The sequence below is a fragment of the Xiphophorus maculatus genome, chromosome 13 (genome assembly GCF_002775205.1).
Source record: "Xiphophorus maculatus strain JP 163 A chromosome 13, X_maculatus-5.0-male, whole genome shotgun sequence".
In the NCBI taxonomy this organism is placed as follows: Eukaryota; Metazoa; Chordata; class Actinopteri; order Cyprinodontiformes; family Poeciliidae; genus Xiphophorus; species Xiphophorus maculatus.
The window spans coordinates 21,035,299-21,048,778 of record NC_036455.1 but is presented as its reverse complement, the minus strand read 5'-3'; the positions used below and the strand labels follow the sequence as shown (position 1 = coordinate 21,048,778).

The following is a 13,480-nucleotide window of genomic DNA, read 5'->3' as shown; positions in this document are numbered from 1 at the left end:
GGCTTGTGACAAGTGTTGTCGTCTCATTTCTTGCCTCTCTCGTATCCGCGCCTCACTCGTGCCCCGTTCTGCGTTCAGCGCCATGTTCTCACAGCTGATGGAGACGGCGGAGCCGTGGTTCTCCACCTTCGAGAGGGAAGTGAGGAAGGTCAGTGTGATTGCGCTGCGAGAAACGGCGCTCTGTGATTGTGCCGCATTAGATTACACCGACATTAAGTAATAATCTTGAATCAGAGGCCCTGCTTGATTTGATGCCACTCGGCCTGTTGCCATGGTAACCGCTGATGCAGTTTAATGTGCAGGTTACCAGAGGATAAGCAAATGCTTTGTCAGACATAAGACTGGCTGTATGAGTTTCTAATATCTGTTTAATACAAAGACAGCCGTACAAAGAGATACATTTTTTAATAATTTCTTGAGAAATTATTAAACAGACGCGTTTCACGGGAATTTTGTCCTGGAAAAAGCGCCACACTCCGCCGGTTTTTGCTCCGCTTGAAGTGAACTGCAGTAGAAAGTGGGAAGCTGGACCAACTGTAACCTGATTCAGTTTTGCTGTGGCGTCTAAAAGCGGACCACGAACGTGGAGGCTGTGAAGTAAAAATTTAATTACTTGCTGCATAGTTTCATAGAAAACGATCACGCTCAGTTTGGCAATTTAGGAAAGGCGAGCTGTGCTGCTCGTAAGAGAAACGGCGCCTACAAAGACGATCGGTGCAAATTCATAAGTATACAAGCACAGAAAGAAATTCAGCCACAAGGGTTATTGTAGATAACTCGGTTTCTTCTTCACATGCTTAGTACACTTTGTATGGCTGTAATGTGTTAAAATGTAAAAATGTTCAATCTATTAATAAAGTCCTGTTGTCTGCAGAATTGAATTGAAAATTAACCTATCAGAAATAACGGTTCATCTTTGTATAACTTATGTTTTATACTGGTAGTGTGGGGATCCAACTGAGAATCTTTGGAACTGGTGTTTTCAGGCGTCCAATCGGACTGAGTTTGAGCTTTTTTGTAAAGAAAACGGCCAGATATTCGATCTCTAGATTCACAAAGCTGGTAGAGACACACAAATAATGGCTGTACATATTTTTCACTCAGACCGGGTGAATTAAAATGCATGTCTCACTATTTAGATCATTATTTGTAAAAAAAAAAAAAAAAAAAACAAACCAAAAAAACAAGCAATTAATCCTTTTCTTTCCACTTACAATTATCCAGTGCGAGTTGTTTTATCACGCAAAATTGTAATTAAAAATGCACAAGTTGCAATGTGACAAAATGTGAAAAAGTTTGACCGCCAATATTACTTGTGCTAGACGCTGTGCTAGATGCTGTTTGTTCGCCAGTCAGGTGTCATGCATGTTAATCTGCCCGTTTCATATGTTCATGTTTCTCCGCAGGGTAAGGAAGAAATGCTCACCAGCATCCCCTTCGCCCGGCCCCAGGACGCTGGCCCGTCTGTCGCCGTGGTGACCAAAGTGAACCGCATCCAGGACCAACTGGTGAAGAAGCACGACATCGAGCTCCACATGCACCTGAACCGGCTGGAGATCGCTCCGCAGATCTACGGCATGTCAGTAGCTTCTCCTTCAGCTTAACCTTAATCTTTTCTCATCTCTGCACAGACGCCCCTATTTAGTTTTTTTTTTTTTCTTTTCCCCTCCCTGTCCCTCAGCCGGTGGGTTCGCCTGCTGTTCGGCCGTGAATTTCCCCTCCAGGACCTGCTAGTAGTGTGGGACGCTCTGTTCGCCGACAGCATCACTCTGGATCTGGTGGACTACGTCTTCGTGGCCATGCTGCTCTACATCCGAGATGCTCGTACGCTCCATTTATTGCCCAGATCCTCCAGTGTAGAAGCCATGTGTTGGCCTTTGTGGCATGTAATTTGATAAGACACTTGTGAGCTGAAGAATCACATTTACTCTGCTTCATTTAATCAGATGAGGTCATATTTCATGAAGCAGAAGGCAGCGATACATTATTTCTGCTATACATATAGGCAGGTTGGGTTATGGTTAAGGGTTTTTTTTTTTTTCTGTCTTAGTAATCTATTATTACCTGAAGATGCGTTGCATTTAAATTTGCACTTTAAAACAGAGACAGAACATTGATGGTTTTTACAGCTTGTCCAGTTTTGTACCAACTTAAACCTGTATTAAAGCGCAAAAAATCGTTTTTTTTAACACTTGTTTTTGTTTTCCCAGTAATCGCAAGCAACTTCCAGACCTGCCTGGGATTACTGATGCATTACCCTCCCATCGGCGACATCAACGCTTTACTGCAAAAAGCTCTGTTCCTCCGAGATCCCAAAGTAAGCTGGCATTACACCAGAAAAGCAACGTTTTGTTGACCGTCCCAGTTCGCCTGCTAAGTTCTGTTACATCTCCACTCCGTTCAAATGGGGGAACAGAAAGTGAGCGGTGTCGAAACAAAACGTGGAGAGTGTTGCGAGTCCTCTCAGTCGAGGCCGTGTCTGCTCCTGCTTGAGAAGGGATTTGCTCGACTTTTCCTGTAGCACAAGGAGAAGATTTGCCAAACTTAACCGCCCACATGGAAAGCAGTGGGTGGGAGTCCTCCAGCAACACTGTAACCAAAAAGACATCTTGTTGTGCTGCGACACTGTGAATGAATGATAAGGAGAAAAAAAAAAAATGTTAAAAATTGGCGGTGAATGTTTTATTTCATCACACTTCAGCTGTTGGGTGGTTTTGACCGTGAGATCCTGAAGCGCTGGTTGGAGATTAAATTTCAATAAACTGTATGGAGTTGCCTGGATACAGCAACTAAAAATTTAAAAACCAACACCAGGCATCAATAGTGTGATGTCAGTTAGATGAGTCAGAATAAATCCTGAATAGATTGCACATAATTGATTATGAATTACATTTGTGTAATTTTATTGTATATTTACTGAAATACCTCTGCCAATGGAAAACATACTTCAGGTTTATAATCTTTATATGGCCTAAATTGCTTTTTTATCACCACAGTGACATAAAAATGATAAATATTAGAATGTTTTAGAATTTATATATAAATTCTCATGTATGTATGTATGTAGGGGGGTGGGTGTGTGTAATTATTTTTATGCTGTGTTAGAAAAATATTACAAATGAGGAAGATATTTTGTGCTCAGTGTTTTTTTTTGTTTTTTTTTACCTCTGGACCAGGTGCTTGGTAAAATAAAATATTCCTTTGCGTTTAGCTTTAATTAAACTTAACGAAGTTATATGGATGAAAAAAAAAACAAAGAAAAAAACCCAGCAATAGCCATAGTAACAATAAAAATAGAATTAGACAACCAATAAACTATGGCGATATAAAAATGCTTTTAGGTCAGTTGGGCCTCATAAAACATAACAGATTATGGCCAAAATAAATTCAGATAACCTGCTGCAGATGGATATTATTTTAGTCATATAACTACATTTCTTTATTTTGATAAATAAAATGACTTAAGATTTTAAGCTGTTAAGCAGGTGCAAAGCCTAATCTAAAATTAACACAAAAGTAACTTTTTGCCTTCAAAGGAAAAACACTAAAAAAAGGTTTTCCGTTCACTCTGCTTTTCATTGGATACAAATGCTTAGTCAAAAACTGTGAACCCAGACGGGAAAAAGAAACAAAATTGCCCAATTTGTGCCTGTTCTGACGTTTTCTACATGAGTTTGATTATTTTTTCTGTTATTAAAGCTCTTCAAAACCTAGTAAAAGTTTTTCTTTTCTTTTTTTTTTTAATCCTTGCTTTCAATTTTGTGGTTGTTGAGTTTTAAATTGCACTATGATTATAACTGCACATGAAGTGAAATGTTCTGAAAAGGCCCAGTGTCGCATATCGGGATGAAAACGTTGCAGTTCCCACAGTGAAGGCGCCTGGTTGTTGCAGCAGCTGCTTCCTCCTGATACTGATACTGATACTACTCCATCAGCAGTATCAGATAATGTGGGACCGTCTGACTATCTAATCCATCCAGCCTCATTTCTCTGAAACCTGTGACAGCAAAGCACTGCATTGTTTAATACTGGGTTGATCTTAAATTTCGGTCAGGCATTCGTCCAACATGGTGTTTTACAACCTGAATTAGCATCCTCTGTGACTCAGAGGTGTTTCTGTAGTTATGCAGTCATGCATGGCCACAGCTTGTAGGTTGTTTCGTCTGATCTTCATCACGCACTCACAGATCTATTATTTTCTTTCTCTGATGTAGAATAATCCACGCCCGGTGAACTACCAGTTTCAGCAGAACCTGGATTACTACAAAACAAGAGGAGCCGATCTGATGAACAAGACACGGTACAGAGATTTTAAGAAGTTTGGTTTAAGCTCCAAATATACATGGTGATGCTTCACTTTAGTTGGCAGATTTTAGTTTATTTATGAAAGTGTTATTAAAACCAGGAGACAGTGTGCCTGGTTTATTGTGACCTTTTCATTGATTCGTGTTTCTCAAGTCGCTCTGGTTGGTCTCAGTTTATTTAGGTTGAAGCAGCTACTTTAACTCTTTTTCTCTTTTAAATATTCGACTTATCTTCAGGTAAGGTCTCAAAAAGTACAAGATTGCGATATTAGACTTTGTTTTTGTATGTTACATTGGGTTAGCTATAAAATGTTACATTTTAGAAATGCAGTTAGAAAACATGGATATATTCCAAGAACTTTCAGATTTTTAAGAATCCGTCATGTTTTGTGAAAATGTAAACTGAAGCACATGACTTGGTCTTTAGGATAATAGATAATGTCCTTTTTGCCTATGTGGATTCATATAAAAAACATTTATATGTATGATGATGTAATGAACTTGCCGCCGATCAAAGTCATTCAGTTTTTCCTCGATTGTGATCTAGTCGCTCTTTAAACACATCAGCATGTTTTGATGGATGACATAACATCAGAATCTCTTCATCATCCTGGACAAAGTTCCAGAGTCATTTTTCTGTTCATATTTTGCTGTCCCGTCTGTATCCATAGGTCCGCCTCTACGGCGAAAGCCGCTCCGTTGAACATCAACAAGGTGTCCAGCAGCCTGCTGAGCTTCGGCAGGAAGCTCATCGCTCCGGCCATGTCGGGCGTGCCCAGCAGCGTTGCCCCCATCAACAGCGAGGTGTACTCCTCGTCCTCCTCCTCTTCGTATTCCTCCTCGTCCTCCTTCACGCCTCCTGCCTCGGCGCCCGCCCTGTCTCACCCGCTCGCTGAACCCTCGGCACCGCCGCTGCCGCAGACGCAGGTCCGAGGCCAGACGCAGAACTACCGGCTGCTGAAGTCTGAAAGCATGCCGGTCCACCTCGGCAAAGGTGAGGACCAAGAGACGGCGGGGAGGTGACAAAGTTAATCAGGACAACCAACTCCTCCTGCTTTTCTCCCATATATTAATGTGTATTTTTGTTCCCAGTTAAAACACTAAAGTCTTCTCTGCATGTTCTTGTTAACACCGACCACCTGGATGTGTGTGTGCAGCCACTGGGGTGTGTGGTTGTGGCTACATCAGCTTTGACTCTCCTGTCTGTTAGATGAAGTTTCAGGTGCAGTGTCTCAGGGCTCTCTCCCAGAACAGACTCTTACTGACACACAAGGTAACCGCTACCAAGGCAACCGCTTGTGTGCCATGCAACCCCTCCCGCTTCCTCTCCCTCAAATTTAGCCATGCTTTTGCAACTCCATTAGCCTCTTTTCAGCAAATGCGTCCGTTCCTCACTCTTCATCCGTTTGCTCGTGTGCTGCTGTGTAAAATGCAACATGTTGCTGTAGAACAGACTCCGAGTCCTGCATGTGGATGTGACTGTAAGCCTTAACCAGCAGGGGGCGATCACAGCTTGAGTGTGATGGATGAGTCTATATCTGCCATAAACACTGTGTGAACTGTCATGTTTTTAATGCTGGATCTGATGGCTGTACATATGCTTTGAAGTCACTGATGTATGGAATATATTTATTAATAGAGTTGCAGTTTGTAGGATCTCCGATTCATGTCAAAATAGATCTGGTTTGTAGATGTTTCACTGCAGCTAGTAGGTGGTATGGTCTTATGTTCTGATTATCTTTAAATTTGTTCTTTCAGGCTCTGTTAGTCGTAACAGAAATAAACCCTTGAAATATATTACTCTGTGTGTAATGTGTCTTTAAATAATGAGTCTCCCTTTTTAACCCTGAACTATCATGAGGACACCAATGTCCTCATGGACCCACTGACTTACATTCATTTGATCACATCCACGTGTTACAATGTCCCACAATGTCCCGAATTTTAGTCGATTCCTCCATCTGCATTTTCCCAATTACTAAAGTCGGGAGAACCAGAATGTTGCAGAGTATTTTTAATAAAAATGTGTTAAACAGTTCTTCTTTCTTTCTTTTTTCTTTATTGCTTTGCTTTTTGTGATCAGCTGGAGTCAAAATCGAAACATAAATTCTGTTAACTCGAAAGCTCAAAGTCCGGGAGCGGTCAATTGAAGGGCAGAGTCACGACTTTTAAAAAATTAAAATTACAAATTACTTGTTTTCCGATATATATTGAAACCCTAACTTTAATGCCTAAAAAAATGAGCAGTTATTCAGAGGATTTATAAAAAAAAAAAAAAAAATCTTTTTTAATAAGATTTCACTTTTACTAGCTATGGAAATTTCATAGTTCATCTGCTCTGCTTCATTTGATCACCCAGACAACAAGAATGAACAAAATGTACTGCTCAGTTTAATGTTTTAAGGAATCAAAATATGACTCAAGTTCATACATTTACTTTATATTTTTTCAATCTTCTCACCTTTTTTTCCCCTCCATCTTCCAAAGGCCAAAGCTCCAGGACGGTCAGCTCCTCCCCCAGCGCGGAGAGCCTTTCTGGTGGGCGGGGCCTGTCCTCTGCGTCCCCGCCTCTCCCGCCCTCCAGAGGGAGTGATGTCAGCTGCTCGTCTCCTCCCCTCTCGGCCACCAAGAAGGAGTCCTTCTTCAACATCACCCGCTCCCGGTCTCACAGCAAAAGCATGGGCAAGAAAGAGATGGTGAGCTGTGCGCTTCGCTTAGCAGTAACCTTTTATTCCTAGCCTTCATTCGAGCTTTGTTGTGGGTTTTTGCTATTTTATTTATTTATGTTTTTGTTCATCAAAAGGACGAGGATCTGGAAGCCCAGGTGTCCTTCCTGCAGGGCCAGATTAACGACCTGGAGGCCATGAGCAAGTACTGCGCCAAGATGATGAATATGCACATCTGTGAGTTCCGACTCGGCTCCGTAATTTATTTATTTCCTGAGATAAAAAAACACAATATTTATCTCTACATCTAAATTCCTGTCGACATTAAGTGGGGTCAGGATGTTTACGTTTTGTAGAACTATTTGATTTGGTGGCATTTTAAGAAAGGAACTTCTCTGCAGGTAAAATCCAGGAAGTGATTCTGCAAGAGCACCTGGAGAAAGAAGATGAAGTCCTCATCTCTCTAGCTGGACTTAAACAGGTAGGGGAGGGAAACGTATTTTAATTACGGATTCTACAGTTTGACTCTCCTGGCTTCAGCTTTTTCTGTTTGTTTTTATGTGATAAAATGTCGTCAGATCAAAGACATCCTGAAGGGAGCGCTGCGCTTCAACCAGAGTCAGCTGGAGGCCGAGGAGAACGAGGAGATCACCATCGCCGATGACCACTACACCTCCACCGCCGCAGCGACGGAAACCTCCCTGGACAGCGCGCGTCACCATGGCGAACGGCTTCAGGGAGGCGACGGCACGCAGAGCAGAGACTTCTATCTGGACCGGGGCGCGAGTACAGACGAGAAGGATGAGGAGGAGGAGGAGACGGCGACGACCCCGCCTGAGCAGCAGGTCATTAGATCGTCAGTCCTCCTCTTGACAACTGCAAAATTATTATTATTTTTATATATCACTTGAAGGTTAGTTGTGAAAACAACTCATGTTTATCACTTTTGGGATTTTATGTGCTAGGTCGGTTTTAAAAGGTTGGTAGCAATAAACATCTGAAAGGTGTGGAATGCATTTGGAGTCAGTACATTTAAACGCTTTTTTGCTAAAGCCACAGCAACAAAACGGTTAGAATTTGTGCCCAGCATTGTTGCGTAATCATTTTCTCTCTTGCCCCCCCTGAATTGACATACTATTGAGAATCAGATCATATTTACTTATATGTACAAACCACTGGCACCAACTCCATAACATAATTAAAACAGATTTAATAAAATGAGTTGCAGCTCATTTTATGAGCCTCAAAACGAGTTCCAAGTTCAGTTCATTGACTCAGTGATTCAATGTGCATTTTTAGATTAACACAGTCAAACTTTTTAAAAACTTTTAATTGGTAAAGGTAATTAGTACATTGATAACACAAGTTACCAATGTTTTTTTATTTTTTGGCAATTTCTTTAGGCTTTTTTTTTTTTTTTTCAAAAGGTACAGCTTTTTAACACTGTGCAAAACTTGCAACAATATTGATTACAGCAGCTTGTCAGAAGTGATGAAAATTGCATAACATTTTGCATTCACAATAGGCTTCCTCTGTGCCTTGGTCTTTTTTTCCACCATGAGCTGCAGTTACTCGTTTACGATGTAGTTTTGCTTATTTGTTTTTAACATGACAATAAAGTGGTAATGAGTACACACCAAACTGCGTTAAACGGAGGAATACTAAGCATATTATGAATATATACTTGGCATCGGTTTCACAAATAAGAAAATAATCTTTTAACCCATCAGCATCAAATTATCAGGACTTTGAAACAATCATTTAAACGACTGTCCGCTTCGAAGAAAGAACCACGGACTTGCCAAACTGGTCAAGTCGAATCTTGATAACTCCACCGAAGCTTTTTTTTTTTTCTTTCTAATAATTTTACCGGCAATGTTGCGTCTTTGTACTGCCAATAGTATAACTATTCTCGTAATATTATGACTTTATTCCTATATTTAAAAAAAAAAAATCATAGTCCGGCCCTAATACTTCATATTACTTCCTTTACTTACTAACTTCTGACTCGGTGTTTCTTCTCAAGGTCACAAACTTCGTTTCTACTGTAGGGAAATATGTTTCAAAACATGCGCGCTTGTTTCCTCCTTTAGGTTCGCTCTGCGAGAGTTCCGAGAAGATGGCGGACAGGGCAGTCATGTTTCTCTGAGCTCCCTAAGAGGTCCCGACTCTAAACTACGTTATGAAGTAAAACTACTAGTAAATATTTGTAAAAATCAGTTCTCAGCTTGAAGTATGAAGAAAAGCAATAAGTTTATGCCACCTGCAGTCAAGACTTCGCATTCTAAAAGTGATCACGACTATTCTGTGCCAATGGAATCAGCTGCAGCTAGCAAACGGGAAAGGGAAGCCAGTACCCCGACCAGCACTCCGGAAAAAAACACACACATGGAAAAAAGAACCAAAGGTACGTCCCAGGATCAAATGAACACTGAGGCTATTTTGAGCGCTATAAGTTCCTTAGGACAGAAATTAGATGACCGCATGGAAGAAGTTGGCATGCAAATAAAGCAGCACAGTGCTATGCTAGCGGCTATTGCTAAATCGGTTCAGCTCAACTCAGAGGAGCTAAACGATTGCAAAAAGAAAATAATAGAATTGGAGAAACAAGTGGATACACTTTCCAAAGAGAACGTGCAGTTGAAAGGAGGAGTCCTGAACAGTGAAAGATATAAAAGACGGTGGAGCCTCCGCATAAAAGGAAAGAAGGAAAAGTCTGGTGAGAACATCCGAGATGAAGTTGTGGCGCTTCTGTGCAAAATTGCACCTGATTTGGCTTCAAAGATGGATGAAGAGGTTGATGTTGTCCACAGAGTCGGTCGAAAGATGCATGACAGGGACAGACAGATCATCATTCTGTTTGTGAGACGAGCCTTGAGAGACGACATCTGGAAGAGAACTAAAACTTCTCCAGTTTGCAAAGAAGAAGGAGTTCGCTTCTCTGAAGATTTGACACCAGAAGATTGGAAAGCAAGACAAGCTATGTGGCCAAAAATTGAAAAAGCAAGAAAAGAAGGCAAAGCTGCGGGTTTCAGGGGCCCGTTTGGTTTCATTGAAGGAAAACGCATCATGGATATTTCTTCAGCTGAGAACTGAGTGCAGCAGAAATGAATATGGAAAGGTAGAGGACAGTTCTGTTAATGGGACCTCTCACTCGAGGTTTTTTTTCACTCTCCTAAACCGTTTGTTCATGTGTTCTACTTTTCAGTTAAAAACCAATTTTTCTTTTGTTTCTTTTAACACAAGGGGACTAAAAGACTCACTTAAACGGAAAGCAGTTTTTTTGTTTTGTAAAGGACAACAAGCACACTGCACCTTTTTACAGGAAACTCATTCTGATGCATCTGACGTGAAGTTCTGGTCGCAGCAATGGGGAGATAAAATTCTCTTCAGTCATGGGACAAATCGATCGGCTGGAGTCGCCATCTGCTTTTTCAGGTGTCCCGGTAAGATTTTGAGTGAGAAAGCAGATAAGGATGGACATTGGGTAGCCTGTGTTTTAGAAGTTGATAATGTCCCAATAATTTTGTTAAACATTTATGGATATAATAATGATCAATACAACAGGAATCTGTTACATCAAATAACAAGGGTTATTGTGGAGCTCACTGCTAATTTTCCTACTGATCATATCGTAGTTGGAGGGGATTTCAACTTGGCTCCAGATGAATGTATGGATCGATGGCCTTCACTGCTGGTAAAAGAAACTCCAAATCCTATTCTTAAAGAATTTGTTAGTAACACGAAACTAATAGATGTCTGGAGAGCGCTACACAGTGGAGTCAAACAGTTCACCTGGCACAAACCTAATGGTTATAGTAGATCACGCATTGATTATTGGCTGATATCTGCTACAGTCTTCGAGTGTATTAAAGAAACAGAGATAGCAAACTGTCCTTTAAGTGATCACTGCATTATCAATTTAAAACTACAAAAACTGGATAAAAGTTCTAAACCCAATAATTACTGGAAATTTAATTCAATGCTTCTTACAAACTTAGAGTTTTGTCAATTTATTAAGGAACTTATTCTAAATATATCAAGTGACAATTCTATTGAAACACCAATTCTTAAATGGGAATACTTGAAATATAGTATTAGAAAATATTCAATTAAATTTGGTCAAGAGTTACATAGAAAAATAAAAGCAGAAGAGACAATGGTGATTAAAGATCTTATGTCACTTTACAGAAAATTAAGTTGGACTGATGAAGATAAAGAAATAATAAATAAATTGCAATCTAAATTAGATGAGATATACATAAATAGGGCAAAAGGTGCTTATGTAAGGTCCAGAGCCAGGTGGATCGAAGAAGGAGAAAAAAATAGTGCTTTTTTTTGTAACTTAGAAAAACATAGACAGGAATATAATGTTATTAATAGTCTTATAATTGATGAAGTGGAATGTTCTCAGAATAAGAGAATAACAGAAGAAGTATTTAAGTTTTATAGTAATCTTTATAAATCTTCACATACAGAACAAATTACTTCATCCTTTTTTGATAAAATAAGTAATCTAGTTCCTGTTATTGATGAAAACTTCAAAGAAACTTGTGATGAAGAGCTAAGAATCTCTGAATTTGACATTGCTATAAGAAATATGGCTTCTGACCGCGCCCCTGGGCCAGACGGACTCACAGCTAATCTTTATAAACATTTCTGGGAGGATTTAAAACTTTTGTTGTTTCAGGCTGTAGAAGAATGTGTTAGTAGGAAGGAACTCATGGAAACTATGAAACAAGGCGTAATTAAACTAATCCCAAAACCTGGTAAAGATAAGAAAAATTTAAATAATTTAAGACCTATCACGCTTTTGAACACTGACTACAAGATCTTAACAAAAGTTTTGGCAATGAGGTTAAAAACTGGTTTACCTAAAATAATTAGTCAAACCCAATCCGGCTTTCTGAAAGGCAGGTCCATCCATAACAACATCCGCCTGGTTCTGGACCTTATTGATTATAGTCACCTAATAAAAGATGATGGTTTTATGTTGTTTTTAGATTTCCACAAAGCATTTGATTCTGTGGAGCATCAATTTATTGTTAACACGTTGAGACATTTTGGTTTTGGAAATAGTTTTCTTAATATGATTACCATGTTAAACACCAATATCAACAGCTGTGTGTCTTTGTCACAGGGCACATGCCCCAGATTCAAAGTAGAAAGGGGAATCAGACAAGGTTGCAGTATCTCGCCTCTCTTATTTATTTTAGTCACAGAACTACTTGCAATAACAATTAAAAACTCTAATATTGAAGGTCTGGAAATAAATAACCAAAAAATAATCATTAGCCAATTCGCAGATGATACAACCCTCTTCCTAAAAAAACAAAGAACAAATTCCTTTAGCTCTAAAGGAAATAGAATTGTTCTCTCAAGCCTCAGGGCTGCAGCTAAATGTAAATAAATGTGAAATTATGAATATCCATAACTGTTCTGATTCTTCAATTTTCAATATTCCAGTTAAAAATGAAGTTAAATACTTAGGCATGTGGATTACTAAGTGTAGAGCTACCAGTGTTAGAAAAAATTTACAAGACAACATTGATAAATGTGGCAAAACTTTAAATATTTGGCTTCAAAGAGACTTGACGTTGTTTGGTAGAACTTTATTAACAAAAACTGAATCCTTATCCAGGCTGACGTATCCTGCATATTCCTTAGCCGTTCCTCCAAATATCATAAAACAGATTAACAGAATTAATTTTAACTTTATTTGGAAAAACAAGCACCATTACATCAGAAAAAGTGATTTGCTAAAAGATTTTGAGGAAGGTGGTATCAAGGCAATTGATTTTGAAATTATGAATGGTACTTTAAAAATTAGATGGCTTCAGTCCTTTTTAAAAAACAGTGATCTTATTTGGTTTGTTATACCGTCGTTTGTATTTCAAAAAGTTGGAGGTATTGAGCTGTTATTGAAATGTGATTTTGAATTATCAAAACTCCCCCTACAACTCTCTAATTTCCACCAACAGATGTTGTTACAGTGGAAGTTAATGTTCAAACACAACTTCAGTCCTCATAATGTTCCACTGTGGAACAACAGAGCCATTTTATGTGGTAGAAAATCTATGTTTCTAGAAGATTGGTGGAATAAACAAATCTGGTCAATTACTCATTTACTAGATGGAAATGGTGATATTCTAAGTTTGGAAGAATTTAACAGGAAGTATGGAACTGATTGTTCACTAACAATTTATAAGAAAGTTCTACGTAGTATCCCTAATGTCCTCATTCAGTCAGTCAAAAACAATTTACCTAATTTCTTTACTCCAAGACTCCATAAGATTCAAATTGAGCATGTGGACATTAGAGATAATAAATGCAATAACAAGTTTTTGAATCAGTATTCTATAAATATTATGTACCCAGGAAGAACAAAAAGCACAGTTCTCTTACAAAATTTTAAGAAATCTATGATAGTCAAAATTAGGACTAATTATTTGAAATTCCCAATTCCTCCTAAATATAAGGAATTGCATTTTAAAAATAATATATAACATA

At 39.1% G+C, this 13,480-nt stretch overlaps 1 protein-coding gene across 2 annotated transcripts in view; it reads left to right on the top strand.

The window, feature by feature from the left end:
• The window catches only part of tbc1d5 (TBC1 domain family member 5), a 29,234-nt gene that overhangs the window by 13,450 nt on the left and 2,304 nt on the right, over nucleotides 1-13,480 (top strand). The window contains exons 12-22 of one of the 2 annotated variants that reach the window (XM_014470116.2): nucleotides 79-148; nucleotides 1,407-1,579; nucleotides 1,682-1,824; nucleotides 2,211-2,317; nucleotides 4,215-4,300; nucleotides 4,976-5,298; nucleotides 5,515-5,577; nucleotides 6,792-7,000; nucleotides 7,108-7,207; nucleotides 7,372-7,451; nucleotides 7,549-7,815. In XM_014470116.2, coding sequence (XP_014325602.1) covers nucleotides 79-148; nucleotides 1,407-1,579; nucleotides 1,682-1,824; nucleotides 2,211-2,317; nucleotides 4,215-4,300; nucleotides 4,976-5,298; nucleotides 5,515-5,577; nucleotides 6,792-7,000; nucleotides 7,108-7,207; nucleotides 7,372-7,451; nucleotides 7,549-7,815 — 1,621 coding nt within the window. The remainder of the gene's footprint in view (nucleotides 1-78; nucleotides 149-1,406; nucleotides 1,580-1,681; nucleotides 1,825-2,210; nucleotides 2,318-4,214; nucleotides 4,301-4,975; nucleotides 5,299-5,514; nucleotides 5,578-6,791; nucleotides 7,001-7,107; nucleotides 7,208-7,371; nucleotides 7,452-7,548; nucleotides 7,816-13,480) is intronic. The other variant, XM_023345030.1, reaches the window with a different exon arrangement.